At 34.4% G+C, this 14,293-nt stretch overlaps 4 protein-coding genes across 5 annotated transcripts; 3 read left to right on the forward strand and 1 right to left on the reverse strand.

The window, feature by feature from the left end:
- The first annotated feature begins 315 nt into the window (after positions 1 to 315).
- Positions 316 to 3,364, forward strand: LOC107618640 (uncharacterized). Of its 2 annotated transcripts, none has more exons than XM_016320753.3 (6): positions 316 to 609; positions 839 to 904; positions 1,405 to 1,501; positions 2,003 to 2,219; positions 2,682 to 3,024; positions 3,180 to 3,364. In XM_016320753.3, exons 4-6 carry the CDS (start codon positions 2,071 to 2,073, stop codon positions 3,243 to 3,245), a joined length of 558 nt encoding a protein of 185 aa, XP_016176239.1. In that variant the 5' UTR covers positions 316 to 609; positions 839 to 904; positions 1,405 to 1,501; positions 2,003 to 2,070; the 3' UTR covers positions 3,246 to 3,364. The 2 variants fall into 2 exon arrangements, with proteins under 2 accessions (XP_016176239.1, XP_016176240.1); XM_016320754.3 differs by having other exon boundaries at positions 1,405 to 1,435.
- A 376-nt stretch (positions 3,365 to 3,740) lies between these two features.
- On the reverse strand, positions 3,741 to 8,948 carry LOC107617956 (protein GET4). The gene is made up of 12 exons (XM_016319856.3): positions 8,810 to 8,948; positions 7,929 to 8,008; positions 7,004 to 7,082; positions 6,545 to 6,626; positions 6,220 to 6,370; positions 6,007 to 6,097; positions 5,276 to 5,359; positions 5,057 to 5,103; positions 4,739 to 4,867; positions 4,506 to 4,590; positions 4,148 to 4,225; positions 3,741 to 4,061 (listed from the first exon to the last, which is right to left on the reverse strand). Exons 1-12 carry the CDS (start codon positions 8,855 to 8,857, stop codon positions 4,041 to 4,043), a joined length of 975 nt encoding a protein of 324 aa, XP_016175342.2. The 5' UTR covers positions 8,858 to 8,948; the 3' UTR covers positions 3,741 to 4,040.
- Positions 8,949 to 9,138: 190 nt separating this feature from the next.
- Positions 9,139 to 11,550, forward strand: LOC107617957 (glutamyl-tRNA(Gln) amidotransferase subunit C, chloroplastic/mitochondrial). Its single transcript, XM_016319857.3, has 5 exons — positions 9,139 to 9,360; positions 9,449 to 9,489; positions 10,286 to 10,341; positions 11,201 to 11,249; positions 11,347 to 11,550. Exons 1-5 carry the CDS (start codon positions 9,139 to 9,141, stop codon positions 11,420 to 11,422), a joined length of 444 nt encoding a protein of 147 aa, XP_016175343.1. The 3' UTR covers positions 11,423 to 11,550.
- Positions 9,530 to 10,144, forward strand: LOC148546764 (uncharacterized). Its single transcript, XM_088497960.1, has 2 exons — positions 9,530 to 9,541; positions 9,695 to 10,144. The coding sequence occupies exons 1-2, from the start codon at positions 9,530 to 9,532 to the stop codon at positions 10,001 to 10,003; spliced, it is 321 nt and encodes a 106-aa protein (XP_088354086.1). The 3' UTR covers positions 10,004 to 10,144.
- Positions 11,551 to 14,293: the final 2,743 nt, after the last annotated feature.

Here is a 14,293-nt window from a genome sequence, read left to right on the forward strand (position 1 = left end):
CTCAAATTTCAAGGGCCATTTTGAGCATAGTTATAAAAATCGGACCGAACCGATCAGTTGGACCGAAAAACTGATGAACCGATCACTTAACCGGTCCGATTGATCATTCTAACCGGATAAAGAATAAAACCAGAGAAAACCGATTTGAACCGTCCGGTTTTGACAAAAACCGGAGAACCGGCGGTTTTGTATAACCGGCCGGTTCGGGAATTTTTTTCCCCTTTTCCAAAAACCACGTCGTTTTGGATTTTTTTTTTTTTTTTTAAAAAAAGAAAACACTCGAACTAACCCCCTTCCCCCTAACCCTAATCCCCTAAATGGGCAAACGGCAGTAACCCTCCTTCAAGTCTTTCTCACCTTATCTGCTCTTCACACCGTAGTTGAAGAAAACCTCACCTCACATCAACTCACCGCCGGCCTGTCGTCTTCTTCATCTCGCCGGAGATGGTGCGCCTCCAATGACATCTCAACCTCACCTCACCGTCGCGTTTTGGGTCGCAAGCCGTCCCCTTCGTCGCGGCTCCTTGCTCCGCGGCTCCACGTCGTCGTCTTCGTCGCCGTCATCGCGTCCTCTCCGTCCTCTGCGTCCTCTCTCGGACTATCGGACAGGTTGGTGGTCTCCTCATTGCTCATTCTTCACTTCTCTGCGTTCTGCATTATCTCTGATTTTTTAATTATTCTATTTATGATATATTTGTTAATTCTTGATTATGAAATTCTGTTTATTGGTGTATTGGTGTTATATTTATGTTATATTTTTAGTTGCTTCATTGTCATGTTTCCCTGATATTCGTTTATGGTAATATTTTAAATATTTCTGAATCTTCTGCCATTGCAGTTTGTGCTTGTTTCGTTGGCTGGGTGGGACAAGTTCTTCACTAGAGGCAAGGGCAACAAAGAAGAGGTGCATAATTTTACCTTCATTGGAAGTCCGAATTCAATTTTGTGACTACTTCTTACACTCTGAATTTGCGGGGCAATTTATCTTCTTCTCATGATTTTACTTGATAAAGGTTCTATGGTTGCTTGTTACATTTAAATCTACAAAAACTTAATGAGAAATTATTTATCCTTCTAATTTATAAACAAAGAAACTAACGAGTGCTTTTTATGTTCTCAATATTTAGAAATCAGGAGAATATTTAGGAAGATGTTCAGGAAGATATATTATTAATGAATTGTAATTGGCATGGTTTCTAAGTTTGGGTTCTCTTTCTTCAATTCATGAAATTACCAACCTAGTTTATGAGGTTCCGAATTTCAGTTAGATATGCTAAATGTGACTGGCATGATTAGGCTAAATGCATATTCTAGCATTCATATATCATTCACAAATTTTGTTTTCGGATTTCCTGTGCATCATATCAACTTGCTTAGGACTCATCTTGTCATGTCTTGCTGCAGAAAGTTGGAGAAGCACCAAACAAGGCTTGAGGTTGTTACTCCATAGAAGCGATATACCAGTTGTTTAATAAGTTGCCCTACTTAGAGTTAGTTATAGGTATTGTATTATTTACCGTTATGGTATTTCTATTACCATGCAAATTATCATCAAAGGTTTTAGCATTTTGTAGATTAGAAGCTTGGCGGCTGGGTTTGAATTTTAACTTTGATTAAACTCTTTCGTAACATGATATTCGTCAACCATATTCTATGCCCTTTGGTACATCATATGAGACGGATTCTTGTAAGTTGAAATTGATCTACCTTTGATATTATTTGTGATACACAACTAAACATATGCATTAACACTAGAATATGTTTAAATAAACATTTTATTATAATAAAAAAAGGGAAGTTACTTTTATATTTTTTTATTTACGTAGAACCGGTTTTACCGGTTTAACCAGTGATTTATCGGTTGAACCAGTAAAGCGATGAACCAGTAACATGACCGGTTTGATCACCGGTTCGGTTCTTACAACTATGATTTTGAGTCTCATAAATAAAAGTTTAAAATTTGTTTAGAACTAATATTCTATCAAAAAACTGTGGTATATAGGAATTTCCCATTTTATCCTCCAAAATATTAAAAGAACCAGACAAAGCAAAAGAAAGCCAGAAGTTCCTATGGAGGAGACGAAGGTGGTGACGCTGAAGCCAATCGAAGCAACTCCGTCGACCTTCAAAGACTACGGTCAGGTCATCGAGGCTTCGCCGGACGGCGACGAGTTCGGCCCCCATGATGCTCAGTTGGACCTTTCCAAAGGGATTCCCAGGTTCCCTTTACCATCACCAATTTTTTACTCTCTAATCAAGCTTCAATTTTTATCAGTTCACAAGTATTCTAATTCCCTTTTCATACACCCTTTTGCTCCTTGTTTATTCTGGTTGGATCTTTTTCTGTCTGCCTAATTAGCTATATATAAAGTGCAAATCTTGGATAATGAGTATTATTAGAGGTTTTATTCAACTATAGATTAGTTAACTTGTATTTGGTTAATCAATGAGAGGTGTTCTGTACTAATCTCTGTTCCTAATTTGTGTTATATTGCCAATATGTGAATACATAAGCATGAATTCGTACTTCTGATTCTGCATTGCTATGCATAGTGTTTGTCCACTAGTTTAGTTTAGTTTAGTTTAGTTTAGTTGAGATAGTGATTAGATTCCTTAATTTTAGGGTGATTTTGAGCTCCAACCTATGCTCCAACTTCTTGAAATGACTTTGTATATAACAGGTTTTACATCATGCATATCGAAAATCGTCCGCTGAAGTTTTCGAATATTACACATCATGCAAGTGTGACACAATGCCTTGGTTCTATTGGTGGCCATGCTTGGTATCTTGGAGTTGCTAAGCCATCCATTGTTGAATCGGACGAACTCAAGGATAACACCGGAAAGAAGATTGTGCAATCACGATGTGGCCATTCGTACGTGCCTCCTGCCATTGATGATGTCCAAATCTTCAAGGTTTCTGGCTCCAAATTTCTTAAGCTTAATCGCGGGACATGGCATGCTGGCCCTATATTTAAAGAAGATGCAATGGACTTCTACAATCTGGAATTGAGCAATACAAATGTAAGTTTTTGGATTTCCACTAAAACTGAGACTTCACTTCTGCTTGAGATTAGCCACCAGATTTAGAGGGAAATGGAGCCCAGTTTGATTGTTTTATTTTATCTTTTTGTTCATGCATAAGGTAGATTTTTCATGTGACTTAATTCTATGTACAGGTGATTGATCATACCACACACAGCTTCAAGAAAGATAATGGAGTGGTCTTTTTGATCGATGATTAATAGCATAGCTTCCTCAAAGCATTTCAACTGATTATGTATAATGTGTATAATGTAACAAGAGTATAATACCACTCATGATACTGTAGTACAATTTATGAAATTTTAGTATTGTGCTTCAATTGGTGTTTCCATTTTACATGAGCAAATGCTTTCCTATGAGGTTGTTGACTATTTAAATAAGAGTATATTCTGATTTGCCATCAATAAACACTGAGCTTGTCTATGGTGAAAAAGAATCCCTGATTATGATAGAATTTAGAAACGGGTCATTCATAAAATTCATAATAGTCATCAGATATATAATATATTGAAGGATACAATTTTGTTTTAGTATCAAGATAAACTTTCTCAAAATATGTGGATAACAGTAGTTTTGAAAGAGTGATCAAATCAAAGCCTTAGTTTATTGCAAGATGAATATTGGAAAGAGTTGTTCTACTTTGATTTATTTCCAAAGCACATAATCTGAAGTAGAATGCCATAATACGTTGCTATGAGAAGAAAATTGTTGCTGTGACATGGAAATGAAAGACTAATAAAAAGCAATCAATCTCCACTGTAGAAGTTTTTACAGCAAATAACTCTTGAAATGAGTACTAAGCAAATTTGTGAATCTAGCATTTATAAATCACAATAAATTCACCAAAAATAAACTATATCAAGAGATCACACAGCTTTTGTTTACTGAGATAGATTGCTCTATCCTAAAAAAGAATGAAAATAAAGGTGCTATAATTATCAGAATTTTCAATAGAAGTTGCTGTCCTATCTGGCAGTGTTTCAACAATGAGTAACTCATTCAGCAGACCCCATCAACTGCAAAACAAGAAATTAAGATGGAACTTTATAATTCATTTCAGAGGATATTTATACTAAAATATATGGTGAGTAGTGTCTCTCACCTTGAATATATCTCCAAACATCCCCATGGGATTCCTTCTCTGTACTCCAAAAAACTTCTCTGCAATGTCATCTAGCATCTAAATCATAATTTTTGCATGTCAATTGCAGCATTTTAGCATCGTGCCAGGACAAAAACGATCAATAAGTATCGAGTTCGAGTGTATTGGATATGTGATCCAAAATCATTCGCAACCACTCACTTTTATTTACAATATCAACATTATATTAAAAAAAAAGTAAGAATCACTGGTTGCACATACTCATAGAACACATTAAATGTGTTTGAGGATCATGCAAGTTAGCCAACAACAGAAGATGATAAAACTAAAAATGGCTTGGTATTGTGAGTTAGCTGACCTCATGGAATGCAGGTTCCCTGTCAATACTTGACTTATAATTTACTCTCAACATATTAAAAAGAGGCAAAGCATCTCTCTCCATCCTACACCAAATTAGAAAGTTACGAAAATTCAAAAAAGTTTGCATGTAGCATGACCAATGAAACACTACAATAGAAAGTATGCTTCATTATTTCTAAACATACAACACAAATTGCTCAATGAATCAATGAAGGATCACAGGCAGCTTACGTTTGCAAAAGATAAGTGATGAACTGCATTAACTCTGACTTTGGGAACTCAATCTCGGTGGATTCGATTTGTGTCTTTACCTCTTCAACTAGTAGGTTGGCATCTCTCAAATTACCTTGAGACAAATACCTGTCATGCATTAGGAAACCACAGAAAAAATAAATAAATAAAGAATCATAAAAAGAAAAGGGAAAAAATATCTACGGACTAGAATTGCAATACAAAAAGCAAACGTTGTATAAGTATCATAAGGGAAAGAGAAAAATGATCATGTAGGCAAGGAATCCTAAGTGAGAATTAATTTCTTAGTGCCTTTACCTTAAAACCGCTCGAGCAATCGCCAGATCATCTTCACCAGGATAGCACTATAATATTATGGAAAGCATATCAGTTTAACCTTCCTCCTAAGCTTATGCCAAGAATGTTTAATTTTTTCAGAAAGGATAAGTTCAAAATTGCTTGCAAGTTTGCATGTCTCAACAGAATTTGTGAAGCTCCTAACAAGGAGAAAAATAAAAAAGGCATGGAGGTGTGTACCTTGCCCAGAAAGTTCACCAGAGTAGAAGCAAACTTCTTTGGATCATTTCCTCTCGTAAAATGATATGTTACTTTACCTATATCCTGCATTTAAAAAGTGAATTGATATTCATTCAAGTGTAAGTGAAGCTTTCCACAGCGGAATGCAAATTCATAGATCTATCAGCTCCAAAGAAGAATAAAAATGGAGCTGCTTCCCTCTTCCAGAAAAGGAATTCTATCTAAACCCCAGAACCGTCAATTATATTTTATTTCAAAACCCAATTAAAAACGAGCCACCATTTCTTACTTTTCAGACATTAGCCACCGCTTTATCTGCTATGCAATGAGCATTTACATTATTATCTAAACTGTGTTCCAAAAATACTTCCTTCAAACAAACTGAGAGTACATTGGTGAAGTTTATATTTCTTCCTCTCATCTTATACCTAATTTCTTTTTTAATTATAACATCTGCCAAATTTCTATGACGGACAGTAAACCAAATCATCCCAAATCATCAATGTTTATTTGTGTTACGTTAATTTTTTAAATATTCAAACTAAAAGAACTTTTACATATCTCCACTGACATGGGCTTCCCCCCACCAAAAATCATGCACAAGACAAAATTCAAACAGATGTTGGCAAAGCAAAAGGGGCTTTAAACAAACTCTAGAGACACAGGTATGGTCATTAGATTTAAGAGGAATGACAATGAACAAGCACTTGAAGCACCATTTTGAAACATACCGCTTCAGGACTTTCCGAATATATGTATTCGGCTAGCATAATGTGCAGTTCAGGAGATCCATTACTATCTGCTCCATATTCGGCTGACCATCTGAATAGTGAATACAATACCAACCAAGCCAGAAATATTATTCAGAAGGAACATGTGACTTTATATATGGGATAAACTTAAACAGCACATATGCTGGATATTTGTATTTTGTGAAGTCTCACCTGATAGCAGCTTTTAAGAATGAGGAACAGCCTTCAACACGTGCCTTTGCCGTTCCGATGTCTTCAGAAAGCTGCTGCACATCATCAACATCCCACAAGTGTTGTGGCAGTGGAACCCGAGGAAATGCCTGATAGATTTTCTTGACAAGATCTATCATTGAGATTCATCAGTAATAAGTAGCAGATTTCATGGTTAAATATTGAGAGAGAGGTATGCATATTTCTTTTCTACACTGACAAAGGGAGACCTTAAAATTATTTAAATTTCGACATATGTAAACACAAGAGTAATAAAACACTGATAAAAGACAAGATTAGAGCGCACCAAGTGTTTTTTCATCATAAGGAATTTTCCCTTTCACCAAGGTCTCCACATACATTGAAGCAAGCTCTGCTCCGCATGTAACCTTAAATATAGAGAAATGAAGCATTAGGCTTTGTTGTTTGTCAAATGTAAAAATCATTGAAGAACAATTCATCATAAAAATTAGAATTTGATTCCTGATTTTTAAATATGTGAAAATTAAATAGAGCAATCAATCTAAATAAAAGGACTCATGATCCTCCATCAACCATTTTCCCTTTCCCACACCAAAAATGAAAAAACAAAAAAATGAGCTCATAGAGTCTCTCAAAAACATCACAATAAAGGAAACAGTCATGCACAATCAACATCTACTTGTCTGATACACTTGCAAGGAAACTAGATAATAGTTATCCTATATGCCTAAATAAAGGTCATAAAAGTATATCTAGAAAGGCAATCATATAGAAGATGTACAACCTGCCCATGAGTCAATTGAAGGCAAGCTCCTGAATGTAGGATATCTAATGCTTCAGAATACCTCTCAGCAGATACATATCTGCAGCAAAACATTTTTTCTTCATCAATGTTAACAACTTAAAATTGATGCACATGTATTAGTTAGTGGAGAGTTGGAGACCAGAGTAATGAAACTTCTCAAAATTATCCTCTTATGACTTAAACAAGCACATATCTATTTGGACGATATAAGAAAAGTACACTGCACAAATTAGAAGAACAGGTTTTATTGGAGAATAAAAATACATAAGCATAGGGGAAGTTATATCCTAAAAGAAACAATAACAATACAAAAAAGAAAAAAAGAAAGAAGAACATCAAGTAAAAGACTAGCAAAGCACCACAGAGAGTTAAAAGATTAAAGACTATGTTACACAAGGGACATAACAGGGAAAAAACTATAGATCCATGAAAATTCCAGCAACTCAATCCACCTATTGGCACCAAAAAACATCATAGGTTGTATACTGCCAAAGAAATTACCTTCTTTTCTCCTCCCTAAAGTCTAAAGTGGCATATAAGAATATATTCCAAACTCTAATATCAAATTCATGATTCACCAAAAATAGCAAAATCGTTCACCACATGAAACTACATTATCCAGTTCTTGAAAGGAGAGTAATTTATGGTTCTATCTCTGCTGAATTGCCTCCTACTGATGTTAAAATCTTCCTTCCATTAAGCTGCAAAGGATTAGCTATTCTAGGCTATTGGCTACACCAATGAGCAACTGGCTATCTGATTGCTTTATGAGCTACTGTTATAAAGTATACACTTGAAAACGAAAGAGAATAACAACTGCAAAACTAATTACTTGTGGTATAAAAGAGAGTCGAATACAATTAGTGGTAATAACTAATAAGTAAAAGTTAGAAACTGTATGAACCTGGCACTAATCGATTTGTACATTTGTTGAGCCCCATAACAGTTGCCCTCATTTATAACTTTCTCCAATTTTTCAATATTCTGCATTTCAGCATAAGAAATAGGAAAATCCTTAAAGAAAAATGACAATAAAAGAAGAGCATAGGCAACACAATGCTTATAAGAAGACCTAGCCCTTAAAAAAACACAGACATCTGCAGAAACTGTGTGAGGTAATATGAACAACCAAAGATGCAAATAAGAAGTCGCAATGGGACCGCAGTATTATTTATCCAATTGTTTGCATGAAAATACTTCAAGAGTGTGCAATTGTCACTACTGTAAATACTGCTACTGCTCCATGGTGCAAACAAGGATAATGGGAAGGAAATGGGGAATACCAAACACAGGATTCAACAGTAACTAAGAAGATAAAAGGGCTTAAGAAAATCAGAGAACGATTCAAAGGTGAAGTAAATGAGTAAAACGTAACTCATCCTATGCAGAATCTATTTCCCTTTTAATCTAAACCTTTTATATAGTAGCAACAAAACCATACCCGCTAGAAATAAAAAAATAACATAATAATACTAATAATAAATCAAAACAATGTCTTTGTGATTCAAGCAAATCAAAATCATCCAAAAACATGATTTTTCAGCCAAATGCAACATCGGGTACTACAACAGAAAAAGCATTACAACAAAAGTTTCCTTTTTGTTGTTAAAGAAACAAAACCAATATAAAATCAATAAGCATTAGAATTATAAAAAACAACACTTTTCGTTTCACTTAGACTACACAAGATGAAACCATGAAAAGGGCTAAATTACTATGATGAGATTTTCACTTTTATTCAGTTTGAACCCAAAAATGAAAAGAGAAGATTGATGGGTATCGTACCTCTTGAGCCGGAGGTAGTTCTAATCTTCTGGATCTATGCCGCGACATGGCAACGATGATGCTCTTTCCTGCAATCCCCTTTTTGATGGAGCTCAAGAAAAATTAGAGCTTTTTCGGTTTTTCCAAATGGAAACCAAACAAAAATTGAGAAAAATAAAAAAAGTTGCCCTTTTGAAAATAAAAGAGATTTTCTATTTATATAAGGACCAAAGGGGTAATTTTGGCTTTTACCCGAGGGACTAAAATGAAAATTTTGGAAAAGTTTGATAACCATGTTGTTTCGAAGCTTTTGAGGATAGAGCGAGGGGGTTAGAGAATTTTGGAGGAAGATGGGTGGCGTTGGTGCTATGGTGAAGGGAGCTTCATATTCATATGCTGTGTTTTGTGGTAGCTTTTTGAGGTCTCCGAGGTTAAGCTTTAGCATTCATAACAAGAAGAAGAAGTTGTTGAAGTTCAGGAGCTTCTCATCAAAGAGCACATGTTCCTCTCTCCAACCACCAGATGTGTCTCGTTTGGCAAAAACAGCTCAAATTTCTCTCACCCCAGATGAGGTTTGTTTTCTTTCTTTGTGGTATCATGTGTTTTATGTTTCACTATTTTGGGGTTTGGCATTTTTTTTTATTAGTTTGTTATTTGCAGATTGAAGAATTTGCTCCAAAGATTCAACAGGTGATTGACTGGTAAGTATGTTCCCGGAATCTTACTATTGTTGATAAAGCAATGATAACATCAGTTAGAATTTAGGTTTTAGTATGTTGGGATTTGAATTTAGTTTGATTGATATCTTAATCTTTATTCTATATAACTCATTTGAATTCAAATTATGAGGGTTTGTAAATTTGGTTGTTCAACCAAAGAGTTAGAGAATCATTAGAATCAATTTAGACCAATTATAACTCAGTAGCCACCATTCCCCCCCCCCCCCCCCCGGCAGAATCAGATCCTAGGTCGCCGCAGGTGAAGGCCACGCTGTGCCTTGGCTCAGAATCGTACTCCGTTCAGGCGAATAAAGGTTGTTTATCAGAGCAACTAGTTTCACTGAAAGAGGAAAGTATGAGCATATTGAAGGAGTTCATAACAAAGCATAACATCCCTCAAGATGTCCCTGATGAGCCATTAGAAGCTTCTTCAGAAGATGATGATGATACACCTGAGAAACCTCTAGTGAAGTCTAAGAAGACTAAGTTTACTTAGCTTTTGAAATTATTATGTTAGAATCTGTATTGAGTACTTTGACATTTGAATTTTGATTCTAATGATTCTCTAACACAAAGAATTTGCTACTTTTCTTTAAACTATGTTTCTTATGTGTTAAATTCTTTGAAAACATCAAAGTGCGGAACAGAACATTCAACTATGGTATAGCTAAAACCCAAGGAGGAATTGAGCAACTGTTGCAACTGTTGGAAGCTTTACATTTTTGTATCTTAGAGGGATTTTGCTTGGTTTGATTATATGGATTGGTTTGTGTTGCAGGTTTGGGCAGCTTCAAGATGTTGATCTCCAAAGTGTTGAGCCCTCCATTAGAGCAGGTTCTCAATATCCTTCATCATTACTTTTCAGCTACTAGTGTTCACATGCTTATCTTCGATAGCATTCACTTTGATGAGTTGCAATATTTGCACACCAAAAAATATGGTGTTTTTGAACACCAAATCTAATCCAATGGTGAAAAATAGAAGTTTTCAGTGTTAAATGGATGCCGGATTAAAATCCGATAGTGATAAAGTAGGTGTTGCCACCGAGTACAAGAATTTGGCATTCAAAGATCATTTTTCCACCCAGATTGCAAAACATAATGCAGCTTAAGAAATGGTTTATCCTAATTGATTCTCTTAAACATCCTAGTAATTACTAAATGAAATAAAATTTATTGCCTTTTAATAATTCAAGACATTGAGAGTAAATACGACTTAATTAGAATGTAAAAAGCATGTTTACAGTTTATGATGAAAAGGATATCTTATAGTTCTCCGGTTCCATCATAAATTGTTACTGCTTAATATTAAACGACAATAGCAGCAAAACTTTATCCCACTAACTAGATAAGGTCGGCTACATATATCGAATAATGCTATTGCGTCCTATTATTTATCATGTGTGCAGTTACTACTTTACATTCATTTGTTGGAAATGCAAGTTTGATGCTATTGATGTCAGTTAGCCAATTTTTCAAATAGTTTTACATGGTGGAGTGATTGATGCTGTTCATATAATACATCCTTTTCTTTTCAATAATTTAAGAGTGTTTTCCTGTTCTCAATAAATTTTTCATTCCATGGTATATGTTCTTTTACACGAGAGCAAACTAGGAATGGAAATAGGATTGATCATTGGCTTGCCTTCATAATTGGTAGTTCCTAAACTTGTTTTTTCTAACGATATCTGCAGAGACCGAAAACAATTTGCGCGACAATGTTCCGGAAACATTTGATCACAGGTGAAAATGAAGTTATCCATTAATCATTATGTTTCAATTGGACATAGTTGAAAAACTGTTGATTCAAATGTGTTGGTTTTCGGTCTGTGCTTCACAGGGATGCGATGATTGGTGCTGTTCCAAGCTATGAGGACCCGTATATTAAAGTTCCAAGGGTCTTAAGTATGGACTAAAAACTTTGTAAAGGTACTTGATTTGATAGAAGGAAACAAGACTATGGTTTTGTACTCTGCATTTCTTGGTTCTTTTTATTGGAAAATGATCTACCTCTTAATCTATATAACATTCATTTTTGTCATCATGAGTTTGTGTCCTGCCATTAGTCTCATTCTCATAAAACAATCATCTGTGTCCTTAGTTCTCAGAAGGCAAGAGTTATAGCAATTGATGCTAAAACTACCAGCAGACACTAAACTATGTTTTTTTTGGAGCATTTGATTGTTTTCATAAGTTCAAGGTTTTGTTTGCAATTTTCTAATCTCCAAAAAGAAAGAAACATTCTAGATATGTCCTATGTGCCAATATATACTACTGATTATGAATATGAATAGTTGATACTACGTCCAATGCATTAATCCATTAATCCATGCCTCGGCTCAGAATTATTCAGAGGCCGTGGGAATCTTAATAGGGACCTTAGCAAACCATTTATTGATAAGTGAGTATTTGCTCCTCCCTATTTATATGTTATGTATTATTGTGAATAATTTAGAATTATTTTTCTATTTAATTATGTTTGAAATTTTATTGATGAGTTCAATTTAATTTGTCTTCATATTATAAATTTATGTTAGGAGAAAAATTATAAATTAATTAAGTTCCGAAAGGAACCGTGATTGAATACGGGACCGTACATACTCATGGGTCACGTTAGATATGGAAAAAGAATTAAAATATTCATAGATAACAAAAAATAAGACAATGCATAAATATTCAAGACGAATATAAATATTTAAATAGTTGGGCATCCTCAGTCTAAAGAGAATCGACCTTTTCGATTTGTTGTTGTTTGGGCTATTTATCCCGAATATAAGAATATTGTGAACCTATCATAGTGATCTGATAATAGAGAGATTCATGGCAAGCTTTTAAAAGTGCAGAAGAATTTCTTAGAGTTTAACTCGAAGGTGTTTGGTAATATTTTTGTTAAAAAATGTGAATTAGAGCACCAGATTAATTATTTGTAGAAGCATTCGAAAGTGGTGGATAACATTTATTTGCATCAGAAAGAGCAACAATTGCTTGTTGATTATAATAATACTTTAGTGCAAGAAGAGCTCTTATGGTTTCAAAAAGTCCAGATAGTAGTGGGTAAGGTTCGGAGATAGGAATACAAGTTTTTTCATGTTCAAACTCTTGCGCAAATGAAGCATAATAAGATTTATGGCCTTTTTCTCAAGGATGAAGTGTGGAAAACTGATCCGAAGATTTTGAGTCGGAGAGCAGAGTCTTTCCACAAAAGCTTATTCTGTCATTTGGATGATATTGATTTGGGTTGCCTTGGTGATGTGTTTCTTCCTTCTTTGAATGAGGAAGCTTGCAATGATCTTACTGCTCCCGTTACTATGGAGGAAGTCAAAACAACTATTTTTCACATGAATTCTTTTAAAGTTCCTTTTAAAGTTCCAGGTCTGATGGGTTTCAAACTTTCTTCTTCACTTTTGCTTTATCATTGCCACAGAACCATTGTTGCTGAAAACAGTGGGAGCTCGCCATCGGAACCGTTTTTTGCTACCCAACAATTACACTAAAACGATCACAAAAACAGAGGTATTCTTGTTTACTTATACATTTCTAAATGCATGCAAGATGGGATTGATAAAAACAATCAATTGAGAAATCAAAGATTGAAAATAGAACACCAGTACGAGAAGATCTCTAAAATGTTAAACAGAAGGTTGCTTCCATGTTACGCTCACCTTCAACAATGGTGAGTTGGAGACACTACGCACTCCGGGTTTTGATCTCACGAACAATCGTAAAGAGTTAATCGGTTAAATTAATTGTAATAAAGGCTTGGAACAAGAAGTCGTTGTAGTATAGTGGTGAATACTTTCGCTTGTTACCCGGCTGACCGGGTATTGATATCCGATAGTGACGATATTTATTACAATTTTTATTTTTATTTTTTGTGTCTCATCTCGTGCATCTCAACCATGCTTTTTTGTAATCTTCAACTGTGATTTCAATTGCTTAACTTTATATTTAATAGATTTTAATCTCAACCGAAGCCTGTTATTACCAAATCTTATGATTGTGTATACTGAGTTTGTCATCTATGAAATAGTCAAATGATAGTGGATTGAATGTTGAATTCGATGATAAAGAGAAAGATGAAAATACCAAGGAATGTAAATTAGCAGCACTTGAAGCTATGAATTCTTGAGTCTTGACAGCAAAAAACTATGAAACGGAAAGAGTAACAGCAAAGCGGGACTAAAGAATGAATGCTAATAGAGTGAATTTCATTGAATGAATACAAAATCAATTTTCAATTCATTTTTTAATACAGCACACTGCTCTGTATTATATATACATATCCTATAGAAAGCTAAAAGAGATAGCTCTCTTTTAACAGCAACTAGTGTGAATCCCGCGCGTTGCGCGAATTGTGTACATAATCTATTTTATTGTATTTATGTATATTTTATTTATAAAAAAAATTAATACATATTTATGAGGAGTTAATTTATTTAGTATATAAATAGATTGATTGATTATTTTTTTTATAATATTGATGTTCAATCTCGTTAAAAAAATAAACATAAAATTTGATTCTATAGTATTCTTAAAACTAAGTGTGCACTTATAAATATTCCTCAAACTTGGCCCACAACTATTTTGAATTTCTTTTTTCACATATATGACATGCTAGAAGTAGTAATCCTTGATATATTACCCAATTGGATTTGTCTAAATAGAGCCTGGATGCTTCAAAATTGAGAATACTAATTTGGATACCCCCTAAACAAACTAAAAGATCGATCTAATTGAACTTCATTTAAAACATATTAAATCGACATTCTAATTTCAAAACAGACACA

Source organism: Arachis ipaensis, chromosome B9, assembly GCF_059453495.1.
Source record: "Arachis ipaensis isolate K30076 ecotype BB chromosome B9, ASM5945349v1, whole genome shotgun sequence".
In the NCBI taxonomy this organism is placed as follows: domain Eukaryota; kingdom Viridiplantae; phylum Streptophyta; class Magnoliopsida; order Fabales; family Fabaceae; genus Arachis; species Arachis ipaensis.